A 19,528-nucleotide genomic window follows, 5' to 3' on the forward strand; every position below is an offset into this window, starting at 1 on the left:
CGGAAATCCATGATGCCTTTTGCTTTTCATTTTCATAATGTAATCTTTGATCTTAATTAGAACTGGCCTTGGGGTTTTATAACCTAGTCTCTTTCCTACTTAATACAATTTTGCTATATATTACCTAATTTTATTATACTTAGAATATTTTAAAGAATGATAGCTAACTAAACAAGGTATATAGTTATTTCTTGCAAAACTATTTACTGTCAACAAATACTTGTAGAATTCCTTTGTGCCAAGCACCATTCTTGGTGTTGAGAATACAACAGTGGACAAGACAAGCAAAGCACGAACGGGAGCTGAGCTGCTTTATGCTCAAAGGCCAAACTCCTCTGATGTAATTGGCTTTCACATACTTCCAGGAGGCTGTGTAGAACGTTATCGTTAAGAAGCACTCATAAAATCTGTGATCAGCCACAGGCTGAGATTTGCCTTGGCTAAATTTTATAAAATAACCCCAACTCTATATTTTAAATGACATCTTATTTATTTTAAAAAGGATTTCTTGTCTGGGGACAAAAAATTACTTTCAGAAAGAACTCCCCCAAAATGAAATTTCTGGTGATGGTGTCTCAAGGATAAATAATTCAGATGTACTAGGAAAACTCATTTGGATTCTGTTTGATGTAACACATGTAGATGTATATCCACCATACAAAGTCTGAGTCAGAATCTTGTTTTCAAAGCTTTAATGTTTTAAATTTTGAAAAATACCTTTCCCAGTTTCAGGACTCCAGTTGTAAAGAACGACTTTCTACCTGCTTGTCAGTTGTCAACACCATATAGCCACCTTCCCTATTTCCAGCAGCAACAGCAGCAAGTACCCGTTACTCCACTTCAAAATTTGCAGGTTTGATAAGCTTTATTTATAATGGTACATGTTAAGGTATGATCACTTTCAAAGGTTTTATTTTTGCAGGATCTAGTTTTTAAGAATGGTGTTAAAGACTTGTCCATTCTTAGTCCCATTAGGCAAAACTCTTTTCTGCTATTCTCGTAAAGGTGCCTTATGACTTTGAGAGGTTAGTTATTGAAGAAGCTAATGAAGCTTTTTTCACTAACTAGCCCGAAGTATCTAGTTTGAGTAGCTAGATAAAATTTCTTCTGTAATCTAGGCTATTTTTTTATTCTGTTTAACAATGTAAACCAGCTGTTAGTGAGCAGCTTCATTTCACTGGTTGTTTAATATACAAGTAAATTTTTAAGAATATCAGAATAGCAATATGAGATACTACTAGAATATATTATAAAGTAGTTATTATAAAGTATTGATAAGGTAAAAAATTTTTTGCTGGTAAGGTATTGCCATCTGGGAAAAAAATTATTTAGAGACTCTCTCGACATCAATACTAAAATTTGTTTCTAATAACTATCTGAAAAGCAGCTTAATATTGGTAGAAAGAATAGGCTTTGAAGGGAGACTGCCTGTCCCTGACTCTCGGCCTCACTACTTAACAGCTATGTGACCTTTTACAAGTTAAATAAACTCTTGTGCTCATTTCATCATCTTTAAAATGGGGGTAATAAACCTATCTACCCCATAGGATGATTGTGAAGATTAAATTAGTTAATATATACGTAGTTCTTACAACAGAGCCTGGTGCTTAGTAAATAATAGAATTAGCAGCAATTGTTTAAATAAAACAGCAAAAAAAACCCCAAATAAACCACAAGTGATTAACTAAACAAATCAAGAGATTAAAAAACTAGATGACAGAAAGTAGAACAATGGGTACCAGGGGCTAGAGGGAGAGAGGAATGGGGAATTACTGTTTGAGGGGTGCAGGGTTTTTTCAGTATGAGGTGATGAGAAGTCCTGGAGGTAGATGGTGGTAATGGTTGTACAACAGTGTGAATGTACTCAACCCCACTGAAGAGTACACTTAAAAATGGTTAAGACGTTACATTTTGTGTTATGTAAATTTTACCATAATTTTAAAAATAATGGAATAAAAAATTTAGCCAACAGTAGAGTATACTCACTGTGGAAAGAGATAATAGTGCTTTGAGGATTGACTCAGCAGTATAATAACTATAAAGGAGACAGAGCAGGTTGACCAGGTTTGCCCACACGTTCATTCAAAAAGCATTCATTGAGCTACTAGTTATGTAGTAGTAGTTCAGCCTGTTTGAGCTGAACTCTGAAAGCCAAGCAGACATGACCGAGTGAAGGGTCGAGGAGCCTTCCAGAAGAGGCCAGTGTCGGGAGGAAACTAAAGGAGGCCAGAGTGTGGCTAGAGCTCCCCAAGGGGCAGGGGTGACCCTGAGGGTTCTGCTGGGCCCTTTAAATTTTGCCCCAAGAGGGATAGATAGGAAGCTGTGGCACAGGTTGGAGAAGGGAAGTGAAGTGACCTTAGCCTAAGCGCCTTGCGGTATGTCCGGTGTAGGAGACTGAATGTCACATCGGCATTGAATCCGAAATAGGTCAGAATTACTTTATCTAATAACTTTCAGCAGCTAGGGGCAAAGACTATTGAAGGGCTTCCTTTCCTCTCAGAAATTTTCAGTTTAAGTAGGAGAGGAAGCTCCAAAAGCAAGAGAGGGGAGGGAGCAGTGAAGACTTGTGATGAAGTTACAACTCAATGACAAATAATGGGTACATGTTTCAAAGCCTAACACTTTCTTACAGAAAACATACTTCATGACTCAACAGTGTTGTTCAGCCCTAGATTAAAGAAATTAGAAACCGTATCTTTTATTTTTTTAACACCTTTATTGGAATATAATTGCTTTACAATGTTGTATTAGTTTCTGCTGTATAACACAGTGAATCAGCTATATGTATACATACATCCCCATATCCCCTCCCTATTGTGTCTCCCTCCCACCCTCCCTATCCCACCCCTCTAGGTGGTCACAAAGCACCAAGCTGATCTCCCTGTGCTCTGCGGCTGCTTCCCACTAGCTATCTATTTTACGTTCGGTAGTGTATATATGTCCATGCCACTCTCTCACTTCGTCCCAGCTTACCCTTCCCCCTCCCCGTGTCCTCAGGTCCATTCTCTATGTCTGCGTCTTTATTCCTGTCCTAAAATCGTTCATCAGAACCTTTTTTTTTTTTTTTTAGATTCCATATATATCTGTTAGCATACGGTATTTGTTTTTCTCTTTCTGATTTTCTTCACTCTGTATGACAGACTCTAGGACCATCCACCTCACTACAAATAACTCAATTTCATTTCTTTTTATGGCTGAGTAATATTCCATTGTATATATGTGCCACATTTTCTTTATCCATTCATCTGCTGATGGGCACTTAGGTTGCTTCCATGTCCTGGCTATTGTGAATAGTGCTGCAGTGAACATTGGGGTACATACATTACTGTTTTTGAATTATGAGAAGGCTTATCTTTTATGTTATGTAGAAGGAGAGCACGTGAGAAAGATTCTACCATTTGGGCTGTAAAGCAGGACTTAGTTGAATTGAGGTTTATTCAGACCTTGTTTCAACTTGGTTAATCAGCTAATCAGGCACTCTCTGTGTCTCCAGCTTCCTTGTCAGCTCAGAGTAAGTCCTCACACACTCCATCTGTTCAGAGCGTTTATAGGTCCACAGATGGTCTAGCATCAGGGAAGAGAGGGGAGGCGTGTTGTATATAGTACATCGGTTGAGAGTTTGCTGAGGAAGATGCTCAAGTTCAAAATAAGCAGCGTGTTGAATATCACTCAGCATAAAGGGGGCATCACTAAAATCTGCATCTGTCTGATTGACTCTGGAACTCTTAGCACCTTAGCATGCTGCTTCCTTTATAATGTAATGCTCCAGGAGAAAAAAATATATAGTTAAAGTTGTGTGTTTATATATGTACGTATGTAAGTAAAAAGGTTTGTGTAAGAAAAAAGAACAGGTAAGAAAGATGAAAAGCGATAGCTTGTGAGTTTGTGTGTTGGACATTAAGAGGGTTTTTTCCCCCTTAAATTTTCTATTTATGTATTATGTTAAGAAGTAAAGGCAAGTTGGAAGCGGAGACTTTGGAACTTTGCCTATATATTAATTTAATAAGTTTATTTTTTTGACTAAAGTATGTAAATTGCTTCTTTAAAATATTGAAATATTGTGACATCTAATTAAGAGTTCAGATAATTTCAGAATTGGAAGCATTTCACTGTACTAAATGCAAGCTAGTTTCTCAGGCATGTTCTCTGAACATTTGAATCCTTATCTATTTTAATGATTTAGATTTCAGCATCCTCTTCAGCAAATGAATGCATTTCAGTTAACGGAAAAATGTATTCCATATTGAAGCAGCTAGGAAGTGGAGGTTCAAGTAAGGTAGGTATCCTGAATATTTAAGGAATGGATAAAAATATTTTAAACTTTCCTCTCTTTGTCTTTTTACCTTTTGAGGCCTTTTTTCTTAACTTCTAGGGGCCTGTATTTCCCTTGAGCCAAAAACTCCTTCTCATCCCCTTCTCCCATCCCTTCCCCCCATCCCCTCCCCTCAACAAATGGCATATTTCTTTAGACCCACCTCTTAATTTCAGTTCCCTGTTCTTCCCTCCAATGTCCTATGATTCCATATTTCTTCTCTAAATAACATTAACATTGACTTGGGGGTGGCAAATGACAGCTTCGTATTATCACCAGAGTCTTTCTAAAAGTGAGTCAGACTGTGATGTGAATAACTGCTATGCCTAGGATGATTCAGCAAGGTATTTGATTAATGGGTTTTGTTTTGTTCTGAGTTTTTCTTTTCAGAAACATTTAGCAACACATGAATTTCTAGATTTGGAATAGATCATTTCCTAAATTTATCTGGGTTCTAAATGTATGTGGTTCTAATTCTCTGGCTGGAAGGGATCTCAAAAGAGTTGTCTAAACCTCCCATCTTCAATTCTTCTCATTTTGTTCACTTAAATCCACTTAAATCAGATTTTTACTTTTACCTTCATTATTCACCAAACAATTGTTATCAAAATCACTAATGACCTCCATGTTTTTGCCAAAACTAATTGTTAGCCTTGATTGTGGGTTACCTAGCAATTGGCACAGTTGATTTTTCTTTCCTCACTGAAGCTTTTTTTCCCACTCCGCCTCTTTCAGTGTTCCTCCTGGCCAGCAACCGTTCCTTCTCTGTCCTCCTCATATCCCTGGTCTGAATGGTGCAGGGCCCCCGAGCTCAGTTCTTGGCTTTTCTTCTCTTTTCTTCTCTCTCTAAACTCGCTTACTCCCTTGGTGTTCTCATCCAGTCTCGTGGTTTCATGTACCATGTACATGCTGACAATTCCCAAATCTGTATTTCCAGCTCAGACTTCTTCTTTGAATTCCGGGCTTATGTATCCAATTTGACTGCTCAGCGTCTCTTCTTGGGTGTCTATAGATACTTAAAACTTAATATGTCCCAAGCCTAACTGCTGCTTCATAGTCTTTCCCATTTCAGTAAATGGCAGCTTCATTCTTCCAGTTGCTGGGCCAAGCAGCCTGGGGTCGTCACTGACTGCACTTTCTCTCGACATTCACCCAGCCAATCATCAGTCTTACTGGTTCTACCTCAAAGTCTGTCCACAATCTGACTGTTCCTCACCACCTCCACTATTATCCCTTCGGCCAAAGTAGCTTCATCTTTTCACCTGAACTGTTACAGTCGCCCTCTAACTAGTCTCGCTGACTCAGTCCTTGCTCTCCTGGCCTATTTTAGCATAAGAGTCGATTTTCCTCGATACCCTCACATCTTTGCTTTAGTGTCTTCTCAATCAGTGCTTCCTTGACCATGCTCTATAACCCCAACTCCTACCTTCCAGTTGCCAGCAAGCTCCGTTCCCCTCTCCTGCTTTATTTTTCTCTGTAGCTCATCTGCTAATATGCTCTGTAATTGACTTATTTGGTTTTGTTGTTTGTGTCCCCTTGCACTTGAATGTGAGTTCCATCAGCATAGGGGTGTTTGTCTGATTTGCTCACCAATGTTTGCTCCGTTATCTAGAACAGTGGCTGGAAAAATAGCAAACACTGAAGTGTTTGTTGAATGAAAAGCCCTCCTCAGCTCTTTTGCTACTCTTAAGTTGTTAAGGATGATACATGAAACACAGCCTGTTTGGTTCATTTTAAGTTTTATTATAATTTTTTAAGCCAGCTGACAATAACTAGACTTGCTTAAGATGTCTTGTTAACTTACTATAAATAAGGTGTATACATTACCATGTTTAGCAGTTGTTCAATAATATTAATTTCTGTGTACATTTCCTTTGTTCTCTTCCTTGCCTTACATTTTAGGCATGGGAATAAAAGGATGATGGAATTGATTTTTACCAACATATTTATTTATTTAGTAGCATGCTTTCAGAAGATGTACAATAATCTTAACAGTGTTTTAAACATTTTTTCCTTGGAGGATAATGAAAATGTAAGCTTACTTAAGTCAAGGGCCAAGTGATAAAGCTATGACTGACCCATATTTTCTTAGTGCGATTGAATTATTATTTAATTATTATGACGGCGTTGACAAAATCATCACACCTCAGGGAAAAGAGGGTAACATGCTTGATGAAACTAACATTGTTTATGCTGTCTATGCTAGAGTATAGACAGTGACCAACTTACACCCTATTAAGAGAATTTAGAAAATTCATAGGGCTAGTGGGAATGTTCAAAACACTAACCTTTCTAGTTCTTTCATTAACTTTCCATGAAACTGACAGATTCTAACTCTGACACTATAAGGCTGTTTACCTCACACAAAATGGCTTTCTGCTGTTTTAAAATTTTCTTCCTTGCTACTTTCTGCCGCTTCTTGCCCTATCACTGTTTTATGCCCCTCCTCCTCTAATTTGCTTTCTGTGCAAGTAAAACTAGTAATACTTTGTTAGAGTTTTGTATTTAAAATGCAGGTAACTCAGCTGTACCTGACAGACTCTGCTTAACAGTGCACTTGAAGTGCATGAACCGCATCTACACTTCGGCTCTTTTCTCACTTCTTGCCAGCATCTGCTGGATAGTCATGGTTAATGGCTTTTAAATAAATGATGTTTTACTTCAGTGGGTGCAAGGAGATAAATGAATGTAATTTTTCTTGCTTACACTAGCATTTTGTATCTGAATTCTTGCATTTTAGAAGCCCCATCCCTGTTGCACGTTTGCTGAAAGTTAGACACATTAGCAGTGTTTTCGAAATGTACTATCTGCCTTATCAATATTGCTTAGAAGTTGACTGTCATTATAGCCAGAGCAATTTGACCTGGACCTCAATATGCTGACAGGAACATCTTGTTCCTGTCAACTTGATTTTGAAAATTGGACCTGATCTACTTTTTACAGCCGAGTATACTAATAGCTTACAATTAGTACCTATTTTAAAATATTCTCGACCACATGAATGAAATTGTCAACTCCAGGCACAGTGGAATAAACACCATCTGTGCCATGAATTATCTTTATTACAGCCCTTAGTCTTCCTTAGCATTTTTTAATGTCTTTTTCTGGTTGCAACATCTAACAGAGTGTTATGAATGTATATGAAATTTAAATTACCTTTCTTATACGTAGATAGGGCAACTACCTATGCCCATTGTCATAGGTAGTTGAGAATGTACTGTTACTCTCCTAACATGCTTTTTTTCCTTCTATACTCAAAATAAACCCAGACATTTTAAATTATTCACATCAATAATCCTTTATCTAAGATTTTATCTATTAATGTAGAAATATTGTGGCAGTATGTAAATAGTGTATTCTAACCTTTTTCATTTGTTCTACTCTATAGGTATTTCAGGTGTTGAATGGAAAGAAACAGATACATGCTATAAAGTATGTGAACTTAGAAGAAGCAGATAGCCAAACAATTGATAGTTACCGGAATGAAATTGCTTATCTGAATAAACTACAACAACACAGTGATAAAATCATCCGACTTTATGATTAGTAAGAATTTTTTTTTTAACTTAAAAAGGAGACTTTTTTTTCTCTAATTCTTAAGATAAATACTTTGTAAATCTTAGTAGTATAACCTAACCATTTATTGTTTTGTTGTTTTTGTTTGTTTTTAATGCCAGTGAAATCACAGATCAGTACATCTACATGGTAATGGAATGTGGAAATATTGATCTTAATACTTGGCTTAAAAAGAAAAAATCCATCAATCCATGGGAACGCAAGAGTTACTGGAAAAATATGTTGGAGGCAGTTCACACGATTCATCAACATGGTATTTTAAAATCTCTTCGTATGTAAAATTAAAATATTCATTAGTAGTGCTATCTTAGAGAAATACACCTATAATTTTAAGGTATTGGTTATTGGCACCTTTAGGCTAGATAAACTAAATATTTGGAAGTTTAATAAAGATGAAGGGACAAAACCATTTCTTTAAAATGCTCTTAACAGGGACTTCCCTTGGGGCGCAGTGGTTGAGAATCGCCTGCCAATGCAGGGGACATGGGTTCCATCCCTGGTCCGGGAAGATCCCACATGCTACGGAACAACTGAGCCCGTGTGCCACAACTACTGAGTCCACATGCCGCAACTACTAAAACCCGTGCGCTCTAGGGCCCGTGCTCCGCAACAAGAGAAGCCACCGCAATGAGAAGCCCGCGCACCTCAACAAAGAGTAGCCCCCTCTCGCGGCAACTAGAGAAAGCCCGCGCGTAGCAACGAAGACCCAACACAGCCAAAAATAAATAAATTAATTTAAAAAAAATGCTGTTAACGAGAGGATATAGTGCATGAACTCAAATCCCCACATCCATAGAGCATGCATAATACGAAATGTATCTTTGTCAGTATTAACATAGTCCATAATCCTGGGTCTCCAAATACTTGGATTATAGCAGATATGAGACTGGGGTTCAGGTATCCTAAAAATCTGAGATTTTTTTTCACTTATTCTCCTAGTTGTTTTGTATTGTGTACCTTGTATGGGAGTTGGTTTTACTTTTTTTTTTTTTAACTGTTAGCCCTACATTCTGGGTTGGCTTTCACCTTACTTGGCCTTGGTTCTTTTTATGGCTTCTTTGCCTTTACCTTTTCCTTATTTTAAATAACTGATAATGTAGGTAATTGTAAATCGTCTCCTTGTGTCTCCCGTCCCATAAGTTAAAAGATAATTCACCAGTGATGAAGATCAGGCTGTAGGGAAGGATATGTCAGGAGCATTAGGCTCCTACCACCTGGCAGTGTAATTTACAGTGCTCTCTCGTGGGCAGTGAATCACAGTGGTTGTTAAGAGCATAAACTCTGAAGCCAGACTGCCTGGGTTCAACTCATGACACTGTTACTTAGGCTGTGTGACCTTGAACAGATTGCTTAAACTCTGCCTTAGTTTCCTCAGCTAAAAGTGGGGATAATAATAGTACTTAACCTCAGCATTGGTATGAGGGTTCAATGATTCAATACAAGCGACAAACTTCAAATAGTGCCTGGCACGTAGCAAGTGCTGTATGTTTGTAGTGTACATTAAAAGTGAATATTTAATTTGATTGACTAATTAAAGGAATCAACTCAGCAGATTGTGAAATTTTTTTGTACTTAGGATGTTTATCATGGTCTAATATTATAATGGATTTTTATTTTGAAGGTATTGTTCACAGTGATCTGAAACCTGCTAACTTTCTGATAGTTGATGGAATGCTAAAGCTAATTGATTTTGGAATTGCAAACCAAATGCAACCAGATACAACAAGTATTGTTAAAGACTCTCAGGTAATGAATGGCTGGTTACCACACAGTAGAGTTCAATTCCTTTTCACCTTTGAAGTATTATTTTGCTAATGAGGATTTTATTTTTCCCTACTTCATTTTTCAAAGGATTTGAAGCCTTTTTACAAGAACAGATATTATAACTATAAAAAACAAATTAATCACATGATTAAGACAATTTTAGTATAGAAAGTCAAGATCCGGTAGAAATATATCCAGCAATTTTGAATGGTTTTCCTATAGCTGAGGTAGAGAAGCAGTAATATCTGCCTTGGAAATCATCTTGGTCATTATCTAAAATTCACCTGAAACTTTGTCTCAGTTTCCTGGTAGCAACCAAAGAGAGAATTGCAGTTTCATGTTTTTCATTGTCCATAAGGTAAAATTATTTCATTCTTCCAGAGAAGTAAAGCTTTCCCTATCACTTACATTTGAAAAAAAATTCTTAATTGGGCCTTCCTATTGGAAACACCATAATAAATATACTCAGCTGCATTTTTATAATAGGATATGCAATAGCAATCTTAATAAATGTGTCCCCCTAAAAACTGAGGTGATGACAACCAAAGAATGACTAAAAATAATCCTGCTTGGAGCCAAGACAGTGTGTTTCATGTATACAGATTGCTGACGTGGATCTTCCTTAATCCTAGCAGTAAAACTGGATTCTTTCAGGAGTAGATGGGCAGCATGCCCTTCAAACAATTCTATTTGACAATCACTTCTTTCTAGATCAAAAATATGGCTGAACATTTAGTTGTAAATCAGCTTGACGATATCGTCTATGGTAAGGCTCTAAAGTATAGGTATTCTGTGTTTGAAAGCAGAATCATTTTAGAATAAAATGAATGCAGTGTAAGGTTGGCATACTCCTGCTGTGGAAAATCTTGCATAATGCAGACACCCATCTCATCTCTATTTGGACGTGGGCCCAGGGAGACAAAGCTAGATTTTTGGTTGTTGTTTGGTTTATTTAAAAATGTGTTCTGGGGCTTCCCTGGTGGCGCAGTGGTTGAGAGTCCGGCTGCCGATGCAGGGGACGCGGGTTCGTGCCCCGGTCCGGGAAGATCCCACATGCCGCGGAGCGGCTGGGCCCGTGAGCCATGGCCGCCGAGCCTGCGCGTCCGGAGCCTGTGCTCCGCAACAGGAGAGGCCACAACAGTGAGAGGCCCGCCTACGGCAAAAATAAATAAATAAATAAAAATAAAAAAAATAAAAAAGTGTTCTGGGTCTATTCCAGCACAGAAATGAGCGATTGATCAATTCCTTCAAAGTTTATGGCCATTAATATAATTTTATCCTGGAAAGATTTATGGTTGCTGCCCACCATAAGAAATAGCTCAGCATTCTGTAAGGAGTCAATTATTTTTATTATGAATCTAATTTATTTTGCTGGAATTGTGAAGAAATTTATGTCTTAATATTTTTCTCAGTTATTAGAGTTTCTCAAATATATTAACTGAAACCTGTAACTCTCCAAGTTGCCAAAAATCTGGCATTCGTGTTTTAAAAAATCTAAAGCAGAATGAAGTATTTTCATTGATTTCTGTGTTTTCTGTGATTTGGCAAGTAGGTTGGTACAGTTAATTATATGCCACCAGAAGCAATCAAAGATATGTCTTCCTCAAGAGAAAATGGGAAATCCAAATCGAAGGTACCGTAAGGTTATTTACATACCATTTCTCTGGCACAAATAGGGAATGGGCTAGTCTCTGAATGAACTTAACAGATAACTGAAAATTTATTTCTTTAAGTTCTAAAACTTTTTAGGCCATTACAGAGACCTTGCTTTATTAAGCAAACTGTCATGGGATTCAGTTTCACTTTTCTTTATTGATTTGAGATTGTTCTTTTAATATTGCGCTTTTAATATGGTGATGCCTCACAATGTGCTCCTGTAAGAAATGCACACAGGATGTGTTTTGAGTTTTAAAAATAAAGAAAAAAAATAAGACTAAATTAGCTCTGATACGGGCACCTTAAATTAAATAACAGTGAACTGATAACCTTTGTTTCCTTTCTGATTCTTAAATTTTATTTACCGTTTCTTCATTTGTTAATTTTCTGTTTCCAAGAACAACTCTAGTAGGTAATATTCCCAGGTGCCTTCCCACTTTTCTTATTTCACCACCTCTGTGAGCTTTTGTGTTAGCCTCGTTGGTGCCCCTTGCTGGGTCCATTCCGCCTGCCATGGTGCCTCTGGCTCCCAAGCTAATCCTTCTTTCTCTATACCAGTGTCCTCAAATGGATGCAAGCACACACCACTGTGCAGTACCTGCGTTCAAGTCATAGATCTGCCTCTTTATCAACTGTCTTTGTGACTGAACTTGCCTAGTTTCTTCATCTGCAAGTTAGGCTTGCACACAGTACCTATTTTAAAAGTAATTGAGGATTAAATGAGAAAGAATACAGAGCACTTAGTACATTGTCCAGCTTGAAACAATTGCTTAATAAATGTGCTTTCATTTACTAAATTATATTTTCCTTCCTAGGAAATTGTGGCTTCTAAATATCTTTTCAAATAGCTGGCATAAAATTATGCCAAATAGTCTCTCTTATAAAAATTCTTTTTATACCTCTTTAGCTTCTCCTTTTCTTTTAATACTTAGATTTGTCTTTCTCTTTTTCTTGATTAGACTTGCCAGGGTTTTGTTAATTTTAAAGATCCAGGTCTTCATTTCATTTATTAATTCTATTTTCATTTGTCTTCTAATTAGTTTCTGCTTTTATCTTTGTTATTTATATTCCCTTTAGGTTTCTCCCCCCAGCTTCTGCATTTAAATAATTGCTAATTTAATTTTAGTATTCTTCCTTATAATTAAAACATTAAAACTGAATTTTACTTTGAGTTTTACTTTAGCTGCTACTTCTAGGTTTTATGGTAGTGTTTCTTATTTTCATTAATTTCCAAAATTTCTAATTTCAGTTTTAAAATTGTTTCATTCTTTGTTACTTTAAAATAAAATTTACTTTGAACTGCATGTAGTGTTCAGATTCTTTTCAGTTATCAACTCAGTACTTAAATAGGTCGTATTGGTCAATCTCAACTAGTGATTCTGAATAGAAGATAAATTTTTATCCCAACATGGGAGGTAATCCTTGTTATGGAAGAGCTCAAAGCCCCTCCCAGTCTCCCTCTGTTCTTGAATTGCTTTCCGGTGAATAGGCTTGGCCATCTGGGGCTCCTGTTCTGAGATCTGTTGGGCCCATTCATTACTCCTCTCTCCTCTCTGCTTCAAATGCCTCTACCACGCACGACCTGTGGCTGTGGGTAGTTTGTCTCCATTCACGTTCCGCTTTTATTGTAAATATTTTCCATATGTTTATGGTTTTGCTACCAGGCTGCTCTGTCTGTCTTATCTGGGGCTTTGGAGAGTTTGAAAACCACACGGCCACAGCCATTTTTCCAGTTTTAATTCATGATTTAGTATTTAGAAATGGACTTATATTTCCAAGTGGTTAAATTGGAGGAAGAGCAGGTTATTTTTTTATTAATTTTCAGTTTTCTTTGTGTTCAGATAACGGGATCTATTCTATCATGTTCTGAAAGGCATGTTTAAATCTGCCCTCCTTCAAAGAATTTAATACAATTTTTGCTTTATATAGTTCTATTAAATGTGGTTTCAGTGCATAGAAGTTCATAACTGTCATCTCTTCTTGGTTGATTGTACCTTTTATCACTGTAAAATGGCTTTCTCTCTTCTGTTAGAAGCATTTTGCCATGTTCTCTTTTTCTAATATTAATATTGCTGTCTCTGCTTTCATTTCCTTTTTTTTTTTCTTTCTTGCATTTGGTTATAGATGTCCATTTCTTTTTTCCTTGTACCTTTCTGTGTCATTTGGTTTAGATTAATCCTTTGTGTAGAGCATGTGGTTACATTTTGTTTTAATGCATATTGAGTATCTTTTAAAAGAGGAATTTAGCCATTCTCATTTATTATGCTCACTTCTGTGTTTGGTCTTAATCATGTTCTTTTAAAAGTCAAAAGCATAATTATGTTATAATATCACATTATTTCTAATGAGATTATTTAATACAAAGAACATTTAATAATAAGTAATATTTATTGAGTACTTACTATACCAGAAACTATTCTCTATGCTTACCCATATCTCATGGTTACATCATTTAAGGCCCATGACAACGTACTTTTGTTATTTCTGTTTTAGAGATGAGGAAACAGAGACATGTAGAATTACTAGCTAGTGATAAGACCAGGATTCAAGCCCAGCCCAGCCCAGTCTGGCTCTATAGTTTGTGTTCTTAAGTTTAGGATAGCTCAACTTAAATAACCTTTTTAAAATCCATACATACTTATGAATTTATATAAAAACTTATTTTAATTCAGTAATTTTGGGGAAAACATGTAAATTTAAAATGTGCACTTAGGGTTTTTAGTTTTGTGTTTTCACAGGCTGACAAGAATGTCATATTTTGTTTCAGTTGAAATATTTTGATTATGAGTTTGTTGAAAGATTTAAACTGAAGTTCATTTCTTTTGATAAAATAACCAAGTGTAATCAAAACAAGAAGAGGATGTTTTGTCATGAACATAGTCTAATAGTTGGACATTTATTGAGATTTAGTTATGATTTTAAATATTAGGGTGTGTGTGTGTGTGTATAATATTTTAATTTTATGTTAAAATAACAGTAACTTCTTTTTTTTTTTTTTTTTTTAACTTAGATAAGCCCCAAAAGTGATGTTTGGTCCTTAGGTTGCATTTTGTACTATATGACTTACGGGAAAACACCGTTTCAGCATATCATTAATCAGATTTCTAAATTACATGCCATAATTGACCCTAATCATGAAATTGAATTTCCTGATATTCCAGAGAAAGATCTTCAAGATGTGTTAAAGGTAACATTAATAGTATATACATATAGAAGAGCTATATTTCATGTAGTACTTAATTGTTTACTTAAAGAAATAGCTGAGGGAGTTCTCTGGCTGTCCAGTGGTTAGGACTCAGCACTTTCACTGCCATGGCCCGGATTCAATCCCCGGTCAGGGAACTAAGATCCCACAAGCCGCATGGCACACCCAGAAAAGAAAAAAGAAAGAAAAAGAAATAGTTGAAATGATTGGAATTATGTAACTGGCTTAGATATAACTGAGAGGTCTATTGAGAGGAATTGCTTACTGAGTTAGTTTTTAAAGATGTGTTAAGTTCACTTTGAAGGTTTTTAAAACTTATGAATACTTGGAGATTTTGCAAAAATGACGTGTAAAATAATTTTGTCATTTCTAAGTAGGTTCTCTAGAAAGCAACTTCTGTAATATGATGCAGTCTGGGAAAATACTGTATCAATATTGCATAAGAAAACTTGCTTCGTTTTTTTAAAAAATTTATCTTTATTTTTATAGTGTTGCTTAATAAGGGACCCTAAACAGAGGATCTCCATTCCTGAGCTCCTGGCACATCCATATGTTCAGATTCAAACTCATCCAGGTACTTCTTTAAAAATAAGTTTATTACCAGATTGCTAATATAAACAGCCTTCTGGCTGCTCTCCTCCTGCCTGCCTCCTTCCTTAAGGATATTCCTTAATGCTAAATACTAAAATAAATGAGATCACCTTTCTCTACCTGCTGTCATTCATTTTTACCTATCCTAGGTAAGGGGCTATGATCAGTGATAAGTTACAAGAATGCCAGTTATTGTGCTTTTAAACAGAATACATATTTATATATGAACTTATATTTTTCTTATTTGATACCAGTGTGCTATTGATTATATATATTATTTTACAGGGAACCAGATGGCTAAGGGAACCACTGAAGAAATGAAATATGTTCTGGGCCAACTTGTTGGCCTGAATTCTCCTAACTCCATTTTGAAAACTGCTAAAGTATGTCTATTCTTTGTCTACACTAATTTTAATCGTTTTGTATAATTTAGTGAGTTAGACACTTAAACAGGTAATGCAAAGGAAAGTTGGCCCAATCATCAGATCAGCTATGAAGTGTGTTTCTGTATTTAGATACTTAACATGTACTTTTTGACAAATATAGATTTATTAGATTTATATTCTTACTGTGCAGACAGCACAATTGAAAATGGATTGTCATACAGGGTGCATTGAAAAGACTGCTGTTGGGTCTCAACTGGAATAAATTCAATAAGGAAGCTTAAATCAACACCATTTTTAACACAGCTTTTGAATTCATTTTTTTCTAGCCAACTTTATTTTTAAACCATCGTAGAGAAATCACAGTACTTGTCACATGTAATGACTTCTGTGAGGCTGTATATAGCAGTCAGTACATTTCTCAAAGCAAATGTCTCAAATCTTTTAGTCTCCCAATGCCTCTTTATATCTATACCATAATTTTTTGGATCTCACTGACATCAAACACCTAGTCATTTCCAGAACACTAGGTATGCTTCTTGACTTTAGTTACTAGTTATATATATCAGTTATAACATTATTGTAAAATTATGGGAGCTTAAACTAAAATCACTGTTAGCTCTATGGATAGGGATAACACCAATCTAAGATGTTAAGAACTTGGATACAGTTTTGGAGGAATTTACTATATATTCACCATTATATTTGTATCCATATGATATAAGATAAATTTTTTCTTAAATTTTCTCAAGTTCTGATAGCTAAATCAATGGCTTTAGGAATTGAAATTGGACAAAATTTGTTTTGTAATTTTTCTCTATGTTTTAAATTTCTACCAGTGTATTGTTTAAAGTCTTTTATAAATAAAAGTGAGGTGGGTTACCTTTATCACTAAGGTTATGTGTTCCTTGATGGCAAAGATACCTTTCATCTTCATAAATTAGATGTTGGCTTAGCCTTAAGTCCTTTACTAAATATGTAGATTTTAATATAGCTAATTATACTTATTTGTATAGCAGTTGTATTTTTTTTAAATGTCTTCCATTCTTTAGTTTAAATATCAGCTGAAAGTATATTTCCTGATGAGCGTATTTTACAGTATAGGAATTTATCTAAGACTGGCTTTATTTAAGAAAAAGTAAGGTATCTTGTAATAACCTATAATGAAAAAGCATATGAAAAACAATATATAGAGAGAGGGATAGATAGATACAGATATAGATATAATCTGAATTACTTAGCTGTACACCAGACACTAACACAATATTATAAATCAGCTGTACTTCAATTTTTAAAAAAAGTTTTGCTATGCAATATTGTACATCAACTATACTTCAATAAAAATAAACAATTTAAAAAGAGGTTTGTTGAAACAGAAAAGAAAAAGAAAAAGTAAGGGAGATTAAGAAGGCCTTGAGGATGCATATATATGCTTATAAATAGCTATGTTACATTTTTCTTACAGAAAGATTGATCTGCATTGCATGATCGCTGATTCTTAGGCCAAGCTAGCTGTTTAAAAATTTTTCATTATCTCCAATAGTGTATAAAATAATTTCCTAATTATAAGAACAAGGGAGAAATTTGTTACATATTAGAAGATGTGGAGTTAAACCATTGTTAATCTGATATGGTAATACATTGAATTTTAAAAGTTATAAATCAGATGTGTGTTTTTAATTTCAGACTTTATATGAGCACTATAGTGGTGGTGAGAGCCATGATTCCTGTTCATCATCCAAGACTTTGGAAAAAAAATGGGGAAAAAAATGATTTGCACCTACTCATAAACTGTCAGGTATCACCTGTAAAATATATTGGACTGTTATACTCTTGATTCTGTGTGGAAATCTACTCCTGAAGACAACTTCACTCTGAAATGTCATTGGCAGAAAAATTCAGTGGATTATCCTCAAAAGAAAACTGTAAAAAACCACTAATGACACTGTATGTACTAAATTGTAGAATTGTTTTCTCTTTTGTGCTTCCCTGTAAATCTAATCTATTTGATATCATTTTCACACTTGGAATAGTGGGTGAAAAGTGGAAATATTTTCTGAAGAACTATGTAAATAGGCTTTGTATAGTATAAAATGACACTAAAATGTCAAAGTTGTAGAACTGTTTTCTTCAAGCAAATATATTGTTGGTGAGGCAACAGAATTCTTAATAAAAATGGATTAAGGGGAAACATGAGAGTAGACCTTAGTAAATTAACTTTGGGGGAAAAAAAATTCCAGCGTGTTCAAATTCTAAAATAGATTTCCAGTTGTTTTATGGCACTGATAATACTCCAGCATTTTAGGGCTTCACTTGGCTTTCTTAATTCTCCGTTTCATTCTTCATAGTATCTATTGTTTTGGGTGTTCAGAGTATCATGCTGGATTCTAAGATGTAGTCTGTATAGGGCATGACCTCAATTGTACGACTTGCTTGGTAATGAGTAATTACAAATGTGGTCCCAGAATTTCTGAGTCTGAATCGAACAGATTACTTAAGGATATTACCATGTAGTATTCTTTTCCCCAAATTTTTCTTTAGCTTTTAAAACAGTTTTAGATTCTCAGCAAAATTGAGGGGAAGGTGCAGAGATTTCCCATTTAACCCCTGCCCCACACATGCACAGCCTCCCCCATTACCAACATCCCCACCAGAGTGGTACTTTTGTTTCATTTAAGGAACCTACGTTGACGCCCTGTAATAATCACCCGAAGTCTATAGTATACATATACCTAGTTCACTCTTGGTGGTGCATGTTCTAGGGATTCGGACAAATGTATAATAGCATGCATCTATCATTATACTATTGTAAAAATATTTTCAGTGCCTGAAAAATTCACTGTGCTCCACCTATTCATCCCTCCCCTACCCCCAACCCCTGGGAACCACTGATCTTTTTACTGTTTCCATAGTTTTGCCCTTTCTAGAATGTCATATAGCTGGAATTATACAGTACATAGCCCTTCAGATTAGCTTCTTTCACTTAGCAATGTGCACTTAGTAACATGCACCTCCATGTCTTTTCATGGCTTGAGAGCTCATTTCTTTTTAGTGCCTAGTAGTATTCCATTGTCTGGATGGACCACAGTTTATCCATTCACCTCCTGAAGGACGTCTTGGTTGCTTCCAGTTTTTGGCAATTATGAATAAAGCTGCTGTAAACATCTGTGTGCAGGGCTTTGTGTGGTGTTCAGCTTCAGAGGAGTTGACTACCAAGGAGCATGACTGATGGATTATATGGTAAGAGTATGTCTAGTTCTGTAACAAAGTGCCAAACGGTCTTGCACAGTGGCTGTGCCGTTGTGCATTGTCTCCCGCAGTGAGTGAGCGTTCCTGTTGCTCCACATCCTCGCCAGCATTTGGTGTTGTCAGTGTTCCAGATCTGGGTCACTCTAGTAGATGTGTTGTGGTATCTCATTGTTTTTTTTTTTTGTTTTTTTTTGCAGTACATGGGCCTCTCACTGTTGTGGCCTCCTCCGTTGCGGAGCACAGGCTCCAGAGGTGCAGGCTCAGCGGCCATGGCTCACGGGCCCAGCCGCTCCGCGGCATGTGGGATCTTCCCGGACCAGGGCACGAACCCATGTCCCCTGCATCGGCAGGCGGACTCTCAACCACTGCGCCACCAGGGAAGCCCCCTCATTGTTGTTTTAATTTGCATTTCCCTGATGACAGCTGATGTGTGGAGCATTGTTTCATATACTTACGTGCCATCCACCTGATACCTTCTTTAGTGAGATCTTTGCTTCTTTGTCAAAGATCTATTAACTATATTTATGGGGTTCTATTTCTGGGCCGTCCATTCTGTTCCATTGATCAATTTAGCTTTTCCTTCACCAATACCACGCTGTCTTGATTACTGTCACTTTACAGTAAGTCTTGAAGTCAGGTGGTGTCAATCCTCCAACTTTGTTCTTCTCCTTCAGTAGTGTGTTGGCTGTTCTGGGGGGTTTTGCCATTTCACAAAGAGTTAAAATCTGTTTGTCAGTATCCCCAAGTAACTTGCTGGAATTTTGATTGGGATTATATTGAATCCCAATTGTA

General features: G+C 36.2%; 1 protein-coding gene across 2 annotated transcripts in view; it reads left to right on the plus strand.

Annotated features, from left to right (window-relative positions):
* Window positions 1-17,260, plus strand: part of TTK (TTK protein kinase) — a gene marked incomplete at its 3' end in the record, with an annotated part of 40,244 nt that extends 22,984 nt beyond the window's left edge. For both annotated transcript variants that reach the window (XM_079939588.1, XM_079939587.1), the window contains exons 13-22: window positions 727-853; window positions 4,184-4,276; window positions 7,701-7,858; window positions 7,990-8,141; window positions 9,510-9,634; window positions 11,205-11,285; window positions 14,319-14,495; window positions 15,003-15,087; window positions 15,390-15,487; window positions 17,174-17,260. In XM_079939588.1, the coding sequence (XP_079795714.1) occupies window positions 727-853; window positions 4,184-4,276; window positions 7,701-7,858; window positions 7,990-8,141; window positions 9,510-9,634; window positions 11,205-11,285; window positions 14,319-14,495; window positions 15,003-15,087; window positions 15,390-15,487; window positions 17,174-17,260 (1,183 nt within the window). The remainder of the gene's footprint in view (window positions 1-726; window positions 854-4,183; window positions 4,277-7,700; window positions 7,859-7,989; window positions 8,142-9,509; window positions 9,635-11,204; window positions 11,286-14,318; window positions 14,496-15,002; window positions 15,088-15,389; window positions 15,488-17,173) is intronic.
* Between the last annotated feature and the right edge of the window lie 2,268 nt (window positions 17,261-19,528).

This window comes from Stenella coeruleoalba, assembly GCF_951394435.1.
Source record: "Stenella coeruleoalba genome assembly, chromosome: 12".
Taxonomy (NCBI): domain Eukaryota; kingdom Metazoa; phylum Chordata; class Mammalia; order Artiodactyla; family Delphinidae; genus Stenella; species Stenella coeruleoalba.